The following is a 17,342-nucleotide window of genomic DNA, read 5'->3' on the forward strand; positions in this document are numbered from 1 at the left end:
TTGTCGGAAGAGCCCAATGCTATGTCATAGTGCCTTCGTCATTCCCCTCACTTCATCTCATCACGTAGGCATTTTATCATCTCGCATCATTACAAGAAGTATGGGACAAGAAGATATTTTGAGAGACAGAAAGACCACATTCAAATAATTTTTATTATAGCATATTGTTATGATTGGTCTACTTTATTATTACTTTTTGTTGTTAATCTCTTATTGAGCCTAATTTATAAATTAAACTTTATCATAAGTATATATATATAGGAAAAAACAGTATGTTTAGGGTTCAGGACAATCCCCAGTTTCAGGCATCTACTGAGGGTCTTGGATAGTATACCCCTTGGATAAGGGGCAGGGGGTAGGGCAGTTGGCTGTTGTAATTTACTCAGCGCTACATAGTTGGCAAAACAAGAAGACAAACCCAGGCATCACAGCTCCCAATCTAGATTACTCCGAGGTGCTACATAGATCTTTTAATGCATTCAGGATCAAGTAACTTTAAAAGCAAATATAAGCTTATACTAAATCCAGGAGCTCCTTACATAAGGAATCGTAACTTAATGTTAAAATCTAGGCTCTGGGCCAGATTCCTTTTACCACTTACTGGCCATTAACCTTGGTTTAGGTAAGTTCTCTTTACCCTGACTTCATCACCTAAAATGGAGATAATGAGCACGTATCCACGTTGTGAGAACAGATTCAGAATAGGTGATGCTCTTAGAACAGAGCCCGGCCCGCTTTACTATTCAATAAAGGTTAGCTATCATGATTTCCAACATTGAAACCATGCCTACTTTTTTAAAGTGATGTACAAAGGCTCCTGGACATTAAAGATGATCGGCTGGGGAGCCATTTCCTTTCTTCATAAAATCTTAAATTCCTCACTCTGGGTTTGGTGTATCATTATCTAAACAACCCTGAGATGATTTTTCAAAGCTATAAAGTAATTACACAGGCACACAGAGGCAGCCAGAAATGAAAGTCACACAGCATTATGCTCTTCAAAGGCCCTTGCTGACACAAGCAAACAATGCAGTGGTGCGAAGGGCCAGTGCTGACTAAGGTGGCGGGTTTCATCAGCTCAGTACCCCTGCCTTCCAGTGAAACAGGGAGCAGGGCCCAGTGTGCAAGGACGTGCTCACAGGTGCAGGAACGCTCTTCCCCAAAAGGTGCCTCTGCTATCCAGAGCAGAGAAGCCCTCCACTTCAAGCCCCTTAGTCTTTTCTCTTTTTCTTTTTCTCTTTCTTTTTTTTTAAGTAACTCAGACAACTGCAACATTTCCCAACTCCAATGACAGGTCGTTTGCTGGTCCATCATGGGTACAAAGAAGATGGGGTCTCTGCTCCATAAAGTCTGGCGTTCCACGCATAGCAAATGCCTAAACACTAATTCTTTGTGGCTAGTAATATGGGAAAAGGTGTACTTTCATGCTAATTGCAAACTGTATATTCATTCCAGAATGCACAACCAACAAAATATGAAACTGTACTATGGATTATGGTGCTAATAAACTCTTAAATTCCATTATGGTTTAATTATTAATCTAAATACACACATTATAATAGCAACTTACACGCATTTGTATAATGAACAAAAAACAGTTCTAACATATTTCCACATCCTATTTAACAAGTTATATAATGACTACACTAATGTTGCTCTTATAGTGAACAGCTTTAAAAGTTTTTCCTAACTGGGGATGTACTGTATGGTAACTAATATAACAAAATAAAAATTATTTAAAAAAAAAAAGTTTTTCCTAAATAAATTGTATTAATAGCTAATGTAAAATATTAGCTAAAAAGGACAAAGGAATTTCAGAGCTTTGGGAGACAATATGGAATGCTAATATTTTGGAAACCAGAGACATGCTAACTTGAGATTCTGGATGCCTGCCCCAAAGAGATGCACTTAAATTGCCTTCTGTCACTCTGAGCAAGAAGGACTCAAAAAATACATCCAAAAATTCTAAGCGAAAAAACAAACAAACAAAAAACTGGACTTTTGCAGAAGGTAGATACCGAACTGCAAACCATATAGAGTCGCAGCCTTTAATGACCTTACGTCCAAATAGATTTGCCGCTGACCAAGAGTTTGAAGCATTTTCTACACACTGTTTCCGTGGAGATGCACACACTATTAAAAACAGATTACACCCTGATCTCCCAAAGGATGTATACATGGGCATTAACTGCTGCGTGCCTTGTAACAGCAAATAAATGGGAGATATCCTAAATTTCCATCCACAGCAGAATGCTAGAACTGTGCTGTATCCAGACAATGAAATTCTGTTTGGACGCTAGAAAGAATGAGACAGATCCACAGGTATGAACGTGGAAAGGAAATTATAACATACCGTGGAGTAAAAGCATGGGAATGTGTTCCTTTCGGGCTACCTTTACATCATCCAGAAGCACTTTACTCCATGTACCTTTCTACACGTCATTCTGCAACCAGCTTTCTTCCTCCCAGATGTGTTCATATACGCAAAAAAGTCTACAAATGATGCTCAGCCCAATCCCCGCCAGGGGGCACGGGGAGGGTGGATTTTACTTTACAGACTTTGTTATGTGAATTGTTTAAACAAAAGCGCATGGTCTAGGTTTTTCCATTTTTAAGTTAAAAATAACTTAATAAAAATCACGTCTGGTGCTTGTTGACCACTGGAGAAGCGCCTTCATGGTTTCTCTCTTATCACCTCCATAAAATATACCTTCTTTGTATCAACCGTACCCTTTCTAGGTCATGTGAAAGCGCTCACACTCAAGAGAAAGTTCTTTTTACCCCAATGCAGAGGGATTTCTAGAGATCGCGAGATGTGAAGTTATTCTGGCATCGCTAAAAATGACCTGAAATCAAGTGGTTTAAAAATACCTCAAAGCGGGGGTCTGTTCACTGGGGCATTATTTGTCTTTTGTCAAACACTTCACCTCCAAGCTGCGACTCTACCTCCGTCACCGTCACAGAGAGGCTATTCTGGTTTCTTTTCCCACAGACGGTTGCTCTGTTTTTCCTCCCTGCAGCCATGAGACTTGCAGGCCCTCCGGTTTCCCACAGAGAGCCACTCCGGGGAGCAGCCTCTGCAGAAACCCCATTTCCTGCTGCCGGCAATTATGGGAACTCGGGGGGATGCTGCTCTTCTCCGTCTTGAGGGCCCCATCAATAATTAAATATGAAAATACAAAAAACTTATTAAGAATCACAGAGTCTCAAAAATGCAACACCAGCAATCTCTGTCCTTTCAAATAGTAGAGCCATTCTTTTAAGGAAGACACATTCTGGTGGCTCTTCTAGAAAGACATCAACGTGACTGACAAGACCAGTTCCAGAGGCTTTTGAAGCAGAAGACGATATTTGAAAGCAGACTCAAAAACACTAACAGTGGTGATTGTTGGCTTAAATGTTACAGAATCTTCAGAATATCCAAGTAAGAAGAGTACAATGGACACATGTCGACTATGGAAGAATTTTTTAAGGGATTAAGAAAAGATAAGAGTTAAGACCGATATCAAGCTGACAGACCAGATCAAGTCCTTCCAACCATTGCTTTCGTGTCTCCATCACATTCTCCTAGGGAACCTTTCGAAACACCGTTGGCATCTTGGAAATAACGGGAAATATAACCTCCCCTGGGAGAACCTCGACTCCCTGAGCTGAGCTAATTACTCACTTTTCTATATTCCCCAAGCACGCTGTTCCAGCACTATTACTGTACCACACATATTACTTCCATCCCGAAATTCTCTATTTGCACATCTACTCTCCGCCCCCCACTCGATTGCAGGCCCCTCCAGGACAAGGAGAATAAATAATCTATTGATTTTTGTGGTCCCATAATAGTACCTAAAATATTAGCAGTTCTCAAGTTTCTTGAACAAATGAGAAGTGTCCTCACTGCAAATTCATTTGAATATTTAATTAGGCACCGAAGGTAAAGGGGTACCAACTGAAACCCGCTGGAGGTAGCCATCGTGTGTTTCCAAGAAGCTAAACCTTCACATGACTGAGAGCAACAACCCCCCAATGCCCACCCCCAACACCCATGTTTTCCAATGTTACCATGACGATGAACAGACAGTATACAGGCTGACCCAGAAAAATAAGGCAAAAAAAAAAGAAAAAAAAAAGGCAGGAGAGCTTCCCTGCCTGGGAATGAAAAGGAAAGCACCCCCCCCTTCGAACAGAGGTCTCCACGTTATGGGTGATGTTGTCTTTCTGACAATGGTGGTGGATACCGGAGCTTCTTTATACCTCTCACATGTTCTCATTATAGTCACTGAAACTATTAAAAAGTTGCACAAGATTTCCCTTTGTTCACCGATTTAATAAACCTACTTCTGAACACCTGCTTTGTCCTAGGCACTATTCTGGGGGAGTTCCGACATGAATACGTCATAGTCTCAAGGGGTTTGCAGTCAAATGCAGGAGACACACAGATACAACACAATAGGACACAACTTACACAAGGGGTCCTTGCAGAAAAATGGTCTGTTGGATCATTCTCACAGCTTCCCTCTCCACAAGGGAATAACGAAAATCTGAGGACAACCCATGTGAGGAGAGAGGAACTACAACCAAACACACGGTCCCAGGCTCTGCAACCCGCATGCCACTAAAACTGATCCACATCACACATCAAGCCCCCCTGACCCCGCACAAACTGTGCCTCCTTTTCTCTACTTTTCACTCCTCCTCTCATGTGCTTCGTTATCTGGAGGACTATCTGCAACTTCTAATATGTGGAACCCCACAGAGTTTTCTAGGAAGTTAAAACCATGAGTCAGCTAAGCTCTGATCACTTCAGCTCTAGCTCCTCATGAAGCAACCCAAGGGTAAGAGCCCACATGCTGCCTTCGGTTCGTGCTGGAAGCCATCCCTCCATCTGCTTACCACGTGTGTTGGTCGCCATGTCAGCCACTTTCTGAAAGGCGTCCAAGAAGGCAGCTGCTGCTACTACTGTGGTCCTAAAATGCAAACAGAGAACAAAAGCATGAGGAATGTCTCACGCAAATTCATTACAGCTAAAGGGTTAACACCTCTGTGGGGAACGGAATGAGACCTTCTAGGAGAAAGGACTCAACTGGACGTGGGCAGGCACTGGCTTTGCAGGCCCCCGTTTGCTCAGGAAGCACTTCTCCTTCTCATATGAGCACTCTCCCCCAAAAATACCCAGCGCATTGGGTGCTGGTCAGTAAATGCTGGCAATTCTTCCCGTCCCGTTCCACCTGATGACATAACATAATTACTGGGCCAAATTTCACAAAGGAGGAAAGAAGGTGTTTTAACCTAAAAGAAAAACATCATTAAAAACCAGAAATGGTACAGGTGAAATTCATTTTAGAGTAGGCAAACAGCATCCTATATGGACCGGGAGATGAAATCTTGGAGAGAGAGCAGAGCCTCTGCTTTAAATAATTCATTTAGAGATGGGCAAACAGAGACAAGTTTAGAGTGACTTTCAAAGTCACCAGTTCGTCTCGGAACTGGAACGGGTACAGCCCGGCAGGATGCAGTCCTGTGCCCATCCCGCTGCAGGACAAGATCCCAGCCGTGTGACTTTTCCCCCTAAATCCCACTTATAATGAAACTGAGACTAGTTTTTCAACCTTAGAATGCTATCTCGACTGCATCCTCTGAATTCCTTGAGACTGGGGAGAAGTCACTGCACTCATTTGCTGTCCTAGAAATTATTTTGAGTTCTTCACATCCTCTTGAGCACTCCGTGGTCTACCGGTTCCTAGTGCTGTGATCCCAAGATGTCATCCAGTGAAGGGTCAGCCCCGCTCCCCACCAGGGCTGTGACAGCTAGAACACATAAGCTCATTTCCAAGTTTTTCACATATGAATCTAGTCTTTGCTCAGCATTCCTAGGAACGCAAAACTGTTGAAGGAAGAACATGAGAACAAGGACAAGAAAGGAAGTTCAAGATGGAACTGAAGAAAGGACCCTACACCTCAGCAACAGTAGCTGACACAGAAGATTCTGGAAGGTGCTGGGAGTGGTCCCCAGGAAAACCCAGGCCACAGTGCCTTAGCACCAAACTGCAGAATGAGGCCTGATATTTTCGAGTAGAGCAAGAAAATATTCTGCTCAAATTAAAAAAAAAAAAAAAAAAAAAAAAAAAAAGACATACAGAACAAAACCGAAAGAAAAAAGCCACTCTGAAGCATATTTTTCAAAGAGTTGACATCAAATGCAAACCCTGGAAAAGTTAGCTTTATCAAACATCCTGGGATTTATAAATAGCTCATTCTGATCGACGATTAACATCTCACACAATGGCTGGATTGATTCTCATTCAAGTCAATGCCGATCATCCCAATTTAATGAGCCAGCTGTAGAGGTGTCTTGCGTACAACACGGGCTCCCCTGAAAATGAGAATGGTGGTCAACTATGAGGAATTAGGAGCTTTTAACCACTACCCTCCACTGAGTCCTATTTCATTGGCTGCTGTTGTCATGAGCCATCTTGGTTCTCCCCCGGGGCTGAGCCAACACGCACGCACCGGCAGCACAGAGGCGTGATTCCGCGGGCGCACTCCAAGCTTACGCGCCTCTCCTACAGTCTTCTCATCCTTTCTTTACTATGGAAACTAAACCATGTGCAGGAGGCTCTCAGCTGGGTACTGCTACTCTGACAAAATAAAGAAATGGTCCCTGTCCCCAGGAGGCCTAAACGTTGTGGGGGGAAAAAAGTATAAAATGTTCTTTGTACCAATGGGGATAAGACTGCTTTACGTGTTGGGGCGCCTGGGTGGCTCAGTCGGTTAAGCGGCCGACTCTTGATTTGGGCTCAGATCATGATCTCAGGAGTCCTGGGATTCAGCCCCGTGTCAGGCTCTGTGCTCAACGGGGAGTCTGCTTCAGTATTCTCTCTCCCGAATGCCCCTCCCCCACGCTCTCTTTCTAAAATAAATAAATAAACTTTAATTTAAAAAAAGATTGCTTTAAGTTTCATTGTAACTGATTAGCTATGCTAAACAAATAATTACTCTAAGTTTTAGTTTCCTCTTTGGTAAAAGGGGAAGAGAGGATCTTCTCCTTGGTCAACCCTGAAAGGCTGCCAGACAATTAAATGAGGTCAGATAAGAAATGAGACGGGGTGGTGGGGGAGGGGTACTGAAACGTTTTTCCGGTTTACTCCAGGAGGGACCTCCTATAGGATGGAGACTAACTGTTAGAAATAAATGCGAATAGTAGCAGAGATGGGAGGGTAGGTGTAGCTCATAAGGTGACCCTGGTGAAGGCCCCCGCAGGGGCCTGCTTTCAAACAGAGGAGGGTGAAGCTGGCCCAGCAGAAAATCTTTACAAGTTCCTTTTTCTTTCTTTCTTTCTCTTTTTTTTTTTTTTTTAAGTCTGTATAAGTTCTTATGCACCAAAATGGTAAAGGATTTGACAAGCAGAGAAGGGGCTATATGCCCGAGGCAACTGTCCATCTGGAAGACCACTCACAGCTTGGGGAATCCTAGGTTCATGGGGTAGAAATCCCAGGCCCCACAAAGCTGACAGGATGGAAGAGGAAAGATCCTTCCTCCTGGAATTCTTCTCTCATGATCTACAGGGGAGCCATGGAATGTCCAGTCTTATGGCTAAAGCTCTGGGCGGTGACATCCACGGGCAAAGGACCAAGAGCATCACATCATCCACGTGGGTTTTTATCCTAGGAAACACCTACCTGCTTTGTCCTCTGGAAAACCACCTCCATATATCCAAACCAACTGATGTCATCCCCCATAAGCCATGAACAGGAGTCATGAAAATTACTGCTTTTTAAAATGTCCCATCCCTCATGGGGCACCCACCATGTGGGTCACCCTTCTCCCCAGTGATTTAAAAGCATATAGCTGTAACAAGAAGATGCTGACAAACTTCCTATTGCATACCAAATGATACACAAGCACGCAGAAGACAAGGCAACAATAATAGCCCCTTAGAGCCGCTCGGCCCTAGATCTTGGGCTTTTTTAAGCAGCTTCATTGTGGCATAATTTGTACACCATAAGATTCACCCTTTTTGGGTGTGTGATTCAACAATTTTTTAGTAAACTTAGAATTCTGCAACCACTACCGCAAGCCAATTTTAGCACATTTCCATCACCCCCAAAAGATTTGTACTCCATCTCCTTTTCCTCTCCTAGTCCCAGGCAACCACTAATCGTTATCTGTCTCCACAGATCTGCATTTTCTAAACATTTCACGCACACGGAATTATACAATAGCAACAGTCAGTTGTAAACTCTTTATAAAGCTAGGCAGTGAGCAGAATGGACTAGGTAGCCAGACTCAGGTTCAAATCCCTGCTCTGCCATTTACTAGCTGTGTGACTTCGGACAAGTTACTTAGCTTTCCGTGCCTCAGTTTTTTCATCAGTAAATTGAGGATACTAACTGTACTTACCCCTGTGGGGCTGTGAGATCCAATTAAGTTAACATATGCCACACATAGTGAGCATTACATAAATGTTGCTTATTATTACCTGACATATGATACCTCATTTGACTCTCAAACTTCCTGTGGAAGAAGGCAGAGCCGATAGGAGTTCAGTTTTACATACGGGACTCGGGGGTCAGGACAAAAAGGCTAAGAAGTGGCAATGCTCAAATGGGAACCCGCTACATGCTTCTGTATCTGTAATGCTTCCAAAATTAACCTCAATCCGCACCCTGGATCTATCCTAATCCATCCTCTGTCTAAGGATGTTGCCATTTTTTCTGGGGATGACATGCTTCTCTACTTACCGAAGCTGGGACTGTAGCTTTCCTGCTTTGTTTATGAAATCTTCCCACACTGGATAGCTCCCCTACAACAAAACAAAGTCATCAATCAGTAAGGCATGCTGTGATAGACATCTGATTAAGACAATAACAGAACACCCAATTCCAATTACACAGGGAGCAATCTGTGTGTGCTCTCTTCCTCTGCAGTCGAGGATACGGTGCCCAGATTATATATAAATGCATTGGCTCAGAAATGGGTTTAGAATGTGCTCAGGCCCTGTTATCTTGTAAATACTACAAACGCCAATTTGAACAAGTTTGGCAGAATCTAACACATACATTGATAGATCACTTTTTGAGTAACAGATGGTGGGTCCAAATTCAATATACGCAGAACATTCAAGGCTCTACCGGGAACCACCTGACCATGGCTGTGGCTTTTCCCCACCCTCATTCCCGGCGGGCAGGGAGGAGGGAACCAGAGTGATCTGCACTCCTCCCCAGGACAGAGATTGGCAGCCACTGGGAAGCATTACTAAAGGATCAGAATCTCAAGGTTGAGAAGTTACGTAAGGGTAGCCACCCCGCTGATGGCTTGAACCCAGCATCTACATAGGACATGGCATGCGGATCCCCAGCACACTTCAGCTCACAGGGAACTCAACACCCTCTTCTGAGTGCCTCTATCCGCTACCGTGTCCTCTAGGTCCGTGCAGCACTGGCTTGAACCTTCTGGGGACCCTCAGGGTGACGCCCAACCCAGCCTCCACGTGGAAGTCTTTTCAAAGAACTGAGGAAAACCAGCACATTCATCCCCAGCTCTCCCTTCTCTCCCCAAGTGTGGTTCATGTCCTACCCAGGACAGTGTTTCACATCCGGGCAGCGTCCTGGGGACACGATGAGGTATCTCCCGCTCCTCTTTAAACCACGGTACTCAGACACAAACTCAAAACTACAGGTGCCATTCTGACTGGAGCAAACAGACTGGAGCTTGACACCTCCCTCCACATACACATTCGATTTATATTAAGACCAAGGAGACTTGCAAAAGGGGATGCAAAATAAACCCATAAAAGGAGAAGCCCTGGCCAAAGAAGCAGGGTTTGGCACTGAACCATTTACATACAGAACTAAGACTAAACACCTGGGTGGGGTACTTGCAGGACAGAATGTTAAGTGCCTCCAATACTGACTGACGGGATGGAACATCGGCCGCCCCGTGAGTTGGCGGTTTACCCTCGTGTGCAAAGTCTCCACCTTGCCACTACTGACTGTTTGGGCCAGACAGGTCTTTTTCGTGGGGGGCTGTCCTGTGCATTGTAGGGTGCTCTGCACCATCCCTGACCTCGGTTCACTAAATGCCAATAACAGGGGCGCCTGGATGGCTCAGTCAGTTAAGCGTATGACTCTCGATTTCAGCTCAGGTCAGGATCTCGGGGTCCTGGGATCGAGCCTCGCGTCAGGCTCTGCACTCAGTGGGAAGTGTGCTTGAGGACTGTCTCTCTCCCCTCCCCTGCTTGCAGGCACCCTCTCCCTTTCTCTAAAATAAATAAATCGTTAAAAAAAACCAAAACAACAACAACAAAAAACAAAAACAAAGAACCACTGCTTTATAGGGAGGCTTGAGCCCCGCACTGGGCTCCAGGCTCAGCGGGAAGTCTGCTTGGCCCTCTCCCTCTGCCCCTCCCCCTGCTCTCTCCCTCTCTCAAATAAATAAATAAAATCTTTTTAAAAATAAAATAAAGGGATGCCTGAGAAACTAATTTCTTTGGGTGATGAAACAGTCATCTGAAGTTCAGCAATTTCTTCAGTATTACTTCACTAAAGTTTCAATTCTCCTGTTAAATAAAAGTAAAATTAAATATATTTTTGGATTTGCATCTTATCATAAAAGTGCCTTTTTCTATATCTCTCTAGCTATCAAGTCTGTCTGAAAATGTGCTGAGAGATATCTGGAAAATTGTCTACCAACATTAAAATGGGCTATTTCTGGAAACTAAGATTTGGACCCATGTGTTGCTTTCTTGTTTGTATTTTCCCATATGGTCATAGTTTTTTTGTTTTGTGTTTTGTGTGTTTTAAATAACAGTATCATTTTTACGAAAACAATAGTCATTATATATATTTTTTTAATTCTAAGATCAGACTAGAGGTCCCAGCAGCAAGAGCACCATGAAGTTACAAAGTGCCCAGAGCCTAAAGCCTGTTTCACTGATGCCACTAGAGCACATCGATCAGCTCTGCATCAGAGACCTGCCTGGTCCAACTGCAGGTCTCGGGATTTATTCCCCCAAGCGACAATTTGCTCCCACGGGGCGCTAAGCTGCACCGGGCCAGGCATCCTGTCTGACTGGCTCCTGGCAGAGATGCTCTGGCAGCTCAACCTGAGCTACTGACACTAGTAGCCACACACAGGGCCTGTCAGCACACTGCTAAGCCACCCAGCCTCCACTTCGTCTTTGCGCCCCAGTGCACTGCTTCTACCCAAGAGCACAACTTTAGTTTAGCTTATGTTGAATGAATCCTTGAAGGCTCAGGCTACCATTCCAGGCCCATCGAGACCTGGTAGAGAAGTCCAATTATAACACCCAATGTATTTACCATTTTCTCATCAAGTATGGACACCCTTTCTACATCTATATCCAAGTAATTATAGGGGCAAGGGCTGAGATCAGAGTTCTCTGGCTGGCCGAGAGAGATCTCTGTCCCCATGGACATCAACATCCTTAAGAGCATAAGAGTTCAACCCACCAATTACAGCCTCACCTAATCTTTTCTTCTCTTCCAGGTCCCCAAGAAAGTATGAGAAGCTTTTGGAAAAACCTAAAGATGTTCAAACATACTGACCACCACCTTCTAGCCAAAAGGTACTAGCATCACTCATCTACACAAAGGAGGCCATGACCGCTGGGCCTTCTTTTCCCCAGCACCAACCGCTCTCCTGCATGGGCCCCCAGAGAAGTTCCAGATGAGATGATCTGAGATGATCCAGAGTATTGAAGAAAAAGGTGAGGCACATTCAATGAGAACACGCCAAAAAGAAAACAGGTCTGTGCAGGAAGCCCACAGTCCTAATTTCTAGCCATGGCTGCACCATTATTAGCGGGAAGCCACTTTACCTCTCAGGGTCAGCTCCTTATAAAGACGAACCATAAAGACAAATAATTCCTTCACTGTTACTAAACACTGACATCTCTGAACACTGAAAGAATGGAGGGAAGAAATAAGGGGATAAGTCACTACTTCTTGGGGTTGGCATGAGGGATAACAGAGATCAGACATCAAAAGTGCTCAGTGCAATCTGCCATTGTCCAATAAACATTGGACAGGATTGAGCCAAGGCTTTGCAGGCCCCTGTCACCTCACTCAGGCTACTGGCTCAGATGTTAAAGCCTGTAAGTCAGACTGTCCGTCCAGGCTGGAATCCTGCATGCTTAGTCCTAAGCACAGAACGAGCTGCATCTCACAGCTAGTTAACCAGCTGGGTGCGGGGAGTCAGACTAGTCTCCGCCACTCCCTGGCACACGGCAGGAGGAGTACTCAGACCGACATGAATGTGCCGGAAATCAACTGCTCAAAGCTCTTCAAAAAAATGACTTATCTGCCCCCACCACTGGGAGCCTCACTGCAGTCTTTACCAAATTAGCAACAAAAGGAGGGTCCCCTCTCCAGTCAAGGGGTGCAGCACACAGCTCTCCGCCCACGAACACCCACTCAGCCAGAAGAAGGCTGCCAAAAGCAGCCCTCTCCTGATTTAATGATATTTGACAGTCTATCAAAGAGTGTCAGGCCCACCTGTTTTAGGCAATATATAATTTAATGGATTCTTAAAAAAAAAAAAAAAAAACTTCTAAGAACAGAAGACAAAACCTCCTTGTTGAGAATTTTTTAAAGTGCGTAAATGTTATTAAAATTTAAAGGCAAGGTGATGTTGGATTGCTCTAGATCTAGTTTTTTTTTTTAAGTTTCTTTCAAGGTAAAAAAAAAAAAAAAAAAAGTTTCTACCCACCTGAAAAGTAGATTTACTACAAAAATTCAAAAGCTTGGAGGAAGTGAGAGAGGAGAGAGAAGAAACTTGAAGAGTTAAAAGTAAGAGAAAAAGCCGGGGCATTTTCTAGACTCTAAGACTGAGCCAAAGAGAATATACTGAAGTTTCAAAAGAAATCTGCAGTTCAAGATGCCGTATCCACTGAGAACCCTTTCAGAAAACAATTCCAACACAGGCCTTAATTTTCTGATCTGCACCACCCACCAACAAGTCACAGAAAGCTCTCCCTTCGAGGCCACTGGTTCTGACTGGGCTTGGTTCACTTTTGAGGAAATCCCCAGGAACGCACTCCTGGGGCTGTCAAAAAGTCTCCACGCAGACCCCTCTGTGGGGTTCACCAGAGAACACATAAAGGTTTCACAACGCTCCAGACAGACCAAAATCAAAGAAGGTAAGACTCGCGCCAGGCACCGGGGCTCTGCCAAGTCCGAAGTCACAGGCAAAGTCTCCTCTCCCTGGAACCCCTTGACTTCTTTGGAGACGAGGGTAGGTTCTCAATCCCAGGCAATTTGTTGAAAATAGAACCCACACCACACTGGATTTTGAGAGAAAGGAAAAGTCTCCTGTTCCAAAAACAAGTTTGTTTACAAACATGTAAAGGACTCCCTTGATCAAACTGCGGGACTCCCCCCTTTTTCCTACAGCAAGAGAGGTGGGGCTTCCCTGAAGACAGGCAGGGAAGCCCCACTTCTGTATCCACCAGGTGGGGTGCCCACCATGCTCCCCACACCACACACACCACCACCGACAGCTATTCTCTCTTCTAACCTCCAAGAGGATTCAAGCGTCTGGAAAACTCCTATTCAGCCATCACCACCCGTCTAGCTCTAATGTCACCTCTTTCCAAGCATTCTTGAATGCACCTACTACCCTTACATCATGCAATTCATCATCTACGAGCCTGAGTCTCATACACCGTGAGCTCAAGAACAGAGAAATGGAGAGAGGAAAGAAAAGCATTTCTAGTAAGAGCAACAGTTGGCACAAAACAGGGAAGCAGAGAGGACATAAGTGGGCTCTCTCCAAGGGACACTGGAGTGGCACACTGACGCTGGGGAGATGCAGGACATGGACAGGGTGGACAAGGTGACTGTGAGCAGCCTTCAAGGGCAAGGTCAGAGTTCAATCACAAAAAAAGGCAGCAAAAGACCTGGCAGATGGTGAGTGACATTCAATCCCAAGCCACGGGGCGCCTGGGTGGCTCAGCTGGTTAAGCATCTGCCTTTGGCTCAGGCCATGATCCTGGGGTCCTGGGATCGAGCCCCACTCTGCTCGTCAGGAAGCCTGCTTCTCCCTCTCCCTCTGCCTCTGCCTGCTAGTCCTCTCTATCAAATAAATAAATAAAATCTTAAAAAAAAAAAAAAAACCTCCCAAGCCACCTAGGTGACAAGAGAAACTAACAGGTCACATACCTAACAGCAGTCTGGTCCCTTAGGGAGGGGGTGGGTGGTGAAGCCTTTCACTTCTGAGAAAAGAGACCCACCCAATCTCTACCAACTCCCCAAGAGGTTGGGGGCCACTTAAGCAAATATGCAAGTTGGCTTCCCCACCCCCACCCGCAAAGTTGAGCTCTGGGCACACCACCCCACCCCAGGGTCCCTCTCCTCTTCTCCGTCCCCTTCCTCCACTCTCCCCACAGCCAGAAGGCTGGACAGGCCACTTGCCTGACACAGGGCACAGGGCGCAGGACCCAGCCTGTGGCTGTTTTGGCTTGGGGTTCTGTTTTGCTTTGTTTTGTTCTGTATTAAACAGAGGCCCAGGATGGCATCCCACACACGGAGCAGAAGAATAAACTGTGTGTAACTCATCGGCCCGGCTGGCAAACGATGCCCCATAAATAATGCAGCAACTGCCTCTCCCAGCCCAGCCCGCCGTGGCAGCGGGACCTCAGGGGACAGCTGAGGGAACCAGACACCCACGCTGCCACACAGGGAACTCGGAGGAGCCAGGAGCTGTGGTCAGGGGAGGGGCGATGTGAGAGGAGCCAGAGCTGGAGAAGTCTCACAAGGACAATAAACCAGGCACTGGCTCCAGGGAGTGTAGTTCCAGCTCAAAGGCCTCGGTCCTGCCCAAAGGTTCCAGATGGACGCTGGCTCACCAGTGGTCATGCCGCTGAGAACTCAAGTCCCAGGCACACACACGACTGGACGGCTAACCTCCCAAGCCCCTCTTTCCACCCTGACGACATCACTGTCACCATCATTCGTGGAGCGTCACCAGTTTCTAAACAGGTGCTTGGTGCCAGGGGCATAGATCAGCAGGCCTTACACTTTCACTTCCATGTCCACCACCTGGGGACCCTGCAGAAATGCAGGTTCGGATTCCCTGGGTGCCGCTTGTTTCCCCTACGTGATGCAGAGGCTGCCGGCGCACGGACCCGGAGGAGCACGGCCTGATACACACTCCGTCCGTGCTCACCACCCCCTGCTGAGGCACGGGCTGCTGTTACTTCGCAGCCAAGGAAATGGAGGACCGACTTTGGGGCCCAAGGGCTTCCCTGACGCTGGGAAGTACAAGCCTCAAGATGAATAGCCCCAGCTCCCGGCCTAGCCCCAGGGCTGCAGGAGGCTGCTGCTCAGTAGGCAGGCTGGGTCCTGCTCAGGCCAAGGGAGGTACAAGGGCTCCCCAAACCCACAGCCCCCCGACTGCAACTGCAAAACTGCTCCCCAGGGGAGCCAGAAATGGTCGCGATCCTCAACCACGTGAAAAAGAAAACACAAGGCACAAAACAAAGAAAAGCCCTTCGTGTAGAAAAAGGTCTGGAAGGAATGAACCAGCAGTGTTCACAGGTGCTGTCATTAGTGGTGCGATTATGGGTAACTTGATCACATCTCCAGGTTTTCGATGGACACGGGGCCCGATCGGCTTCTACCAGATCAGAGAGCCTATCTGCAGCATCTCTACAGGCTGCTGCTGTCACCACCCCAAGCCACCAGGCCCCTCGGCATGAGCCATGCCGCCCCCAGCATCCCTGCTCCTCCTCTTTTAGGTCACCCCTCGGTGTGGACTTCGGGGAAATGAAAAGCAAAGCTTCCAGAGGAAGCTTCTGATCTGAGCAGGCGTGCCCCTGGACCCCGTGTTCTTCTACAAGCATGAGCCAGGAATCTGCCGCTCCCAGAAGTGGGTGTGCAGGATGAAGGACGGGGCCCCTGCCTGCCTGTCACAGCTTTGTCCCCAAAGCCACCCTTCCCCACCCCATCCTGTAAGAGGAAGGGCTCCCGAGATCCTCGGATGAAAGGCACTGTGTAGCCCATCCATCATAAAAACCATTCCTGCGCTTTTATTCCCTGATTGGGGCCTGCCTAATCCACTAATTATCCCTGTCCATCAAGTGGATGACAGCCTTGGGGATAATCAATGGTTGCTTCCTCCACACGCCCACCCTCACCCACTTGCCCAAGCTCACCAGCAATAAATAACGCCTATGAAAAGGAAGATTTAACCACAAAAGGTGCTCCCTCCACCCAACCTCCCCTCACAAACTGCTCCATTTGTAACCATAAGACCCTAATTAAGTCAAGGACATCAGGCGTCTTCTTCCTCCAGTGCTATGACGTCCTATGCCCACAATGCCTGTTTTCTGACACCCTGGCTAGGTGGCCACTTGAAATAAAAGAAGAACCAACCAAATGTGTCAACTGTACCTTCAAAGTTTTATTGTTGTTGTTGTTGTTTACATTTTCTGCCAAAAGGCATTCCTTTGTCTACCCTGAGCCTTCCAGCCAAAGAGCCACTGGCCACATGGACTTAAATTCACTACGATTAAACAAAATGTAAAATTCAGTTCCTCACTCAAGTGCTCAAGAGCCAAACGTGGCCCGTGGCTGTAGTACTAGGCCACGGAGGTGCAGAACACGTGTCCCGACGTGTCCCGCTGCAGAAAGCGCTACCGGGCAGCGCCGGCCATCATGTGACAAAGCCACTCTGGGCACCCCAGCCTTGTTCTATGCCACAACGAGGCTTCTGGTTCCATTGTTTCACTCTTGCAAAAACTGGGGTGCATACCATGAGCTACCATTTCTATGAAAATGGAATCCCGCTCCTCTCCTTCTTCCCCAAATTCCCTCTCTCCCTGCCCAAATCTGTACTACCCCCAGGGTCACCTGGGGCCATCTCAGAGTCCAAGTGTATTTCACGATCATCATTAAGAGCCCCATCTCATGTTTCCATAGTCCTTGAGAGTATAAAGGGCTCTCAGGACAACCCTGCCCGGGCACTTGGCAGAACAGGAAACTGAACACTTTTCCTTTTTCCATGGGAAAATAAGGCCCAGGAGATTAAGTAATCTGCCTCAGGTCAGAGAAGGGTTTGCCCTCACACCCAGTTCAGATCATGTAGTGCTCCTCAGTTTGCCCAGTTCTTTTTAAAATGAAATTGCCCCCAGGGGCGCTCGGGGATCTCAGTTGGTTAAGCGGCTGCCTTTGGCTCAGGTCATGATCCCGGAGTTCTGGGATCGAGTCCCTAGTCGGGCTCCTGGCTCAGTGGGGAGTCTGCTTCTCCCTCTGACCCTCCCCCCTCTCATGCTCTCGCTCTCTCTCTGTAAAACAAATAAATAAAATCTTTAAAAATAAAAAATTAAA

The 17,342-nt window shown here is 46.4% G+C and overlaps 1 protein-coding gene across 5 annotated transcripts in view; it reads right to left on the minus strand.

Annotated features, from left to right (window-relative positions):
- Positions 1–17,342, minus strand: part of MTSS1 (MTSS I-BAR domain containing 1) — a 157,665-nt gene that overhangs the window by 126,481 nt on the left and 13,842 nt on the right. For all 5 annotated transcript variants that reach the window (XM_040625868.1, XM_040625865.1, XM_040625867.1 and 2 more), the window contains exons 2-3: positions 8,736–8,797; positions 4,888–4,961 (exon numbers count right to left, since the gene is read on the minus strand). In XM_040625868.1, coding sequence (XP_040481802.1) covers positions 4,888–4,961; positions 8,736–8,797 — 136 coding nt within the window. The remainder of the gene's footprint in view (positions 1–4,887; positions 4,962–8,735; positions 8,798–17,342) is intronic.

This window comes from Ursus maritimus, unplaced genomic scaffold, assembly GCF_017311325.1.
Source record: "Ursus maritimus isolate PB19 unplaced genomic scaffold, ASM1731132v1 scaffold_9, whole genome shotgun sequence".
NCBI lineage: Eukaryota > Metazoa > Chordata > Mammalia > Carnivora > Ursidae > Ursus > Ursus maritimus.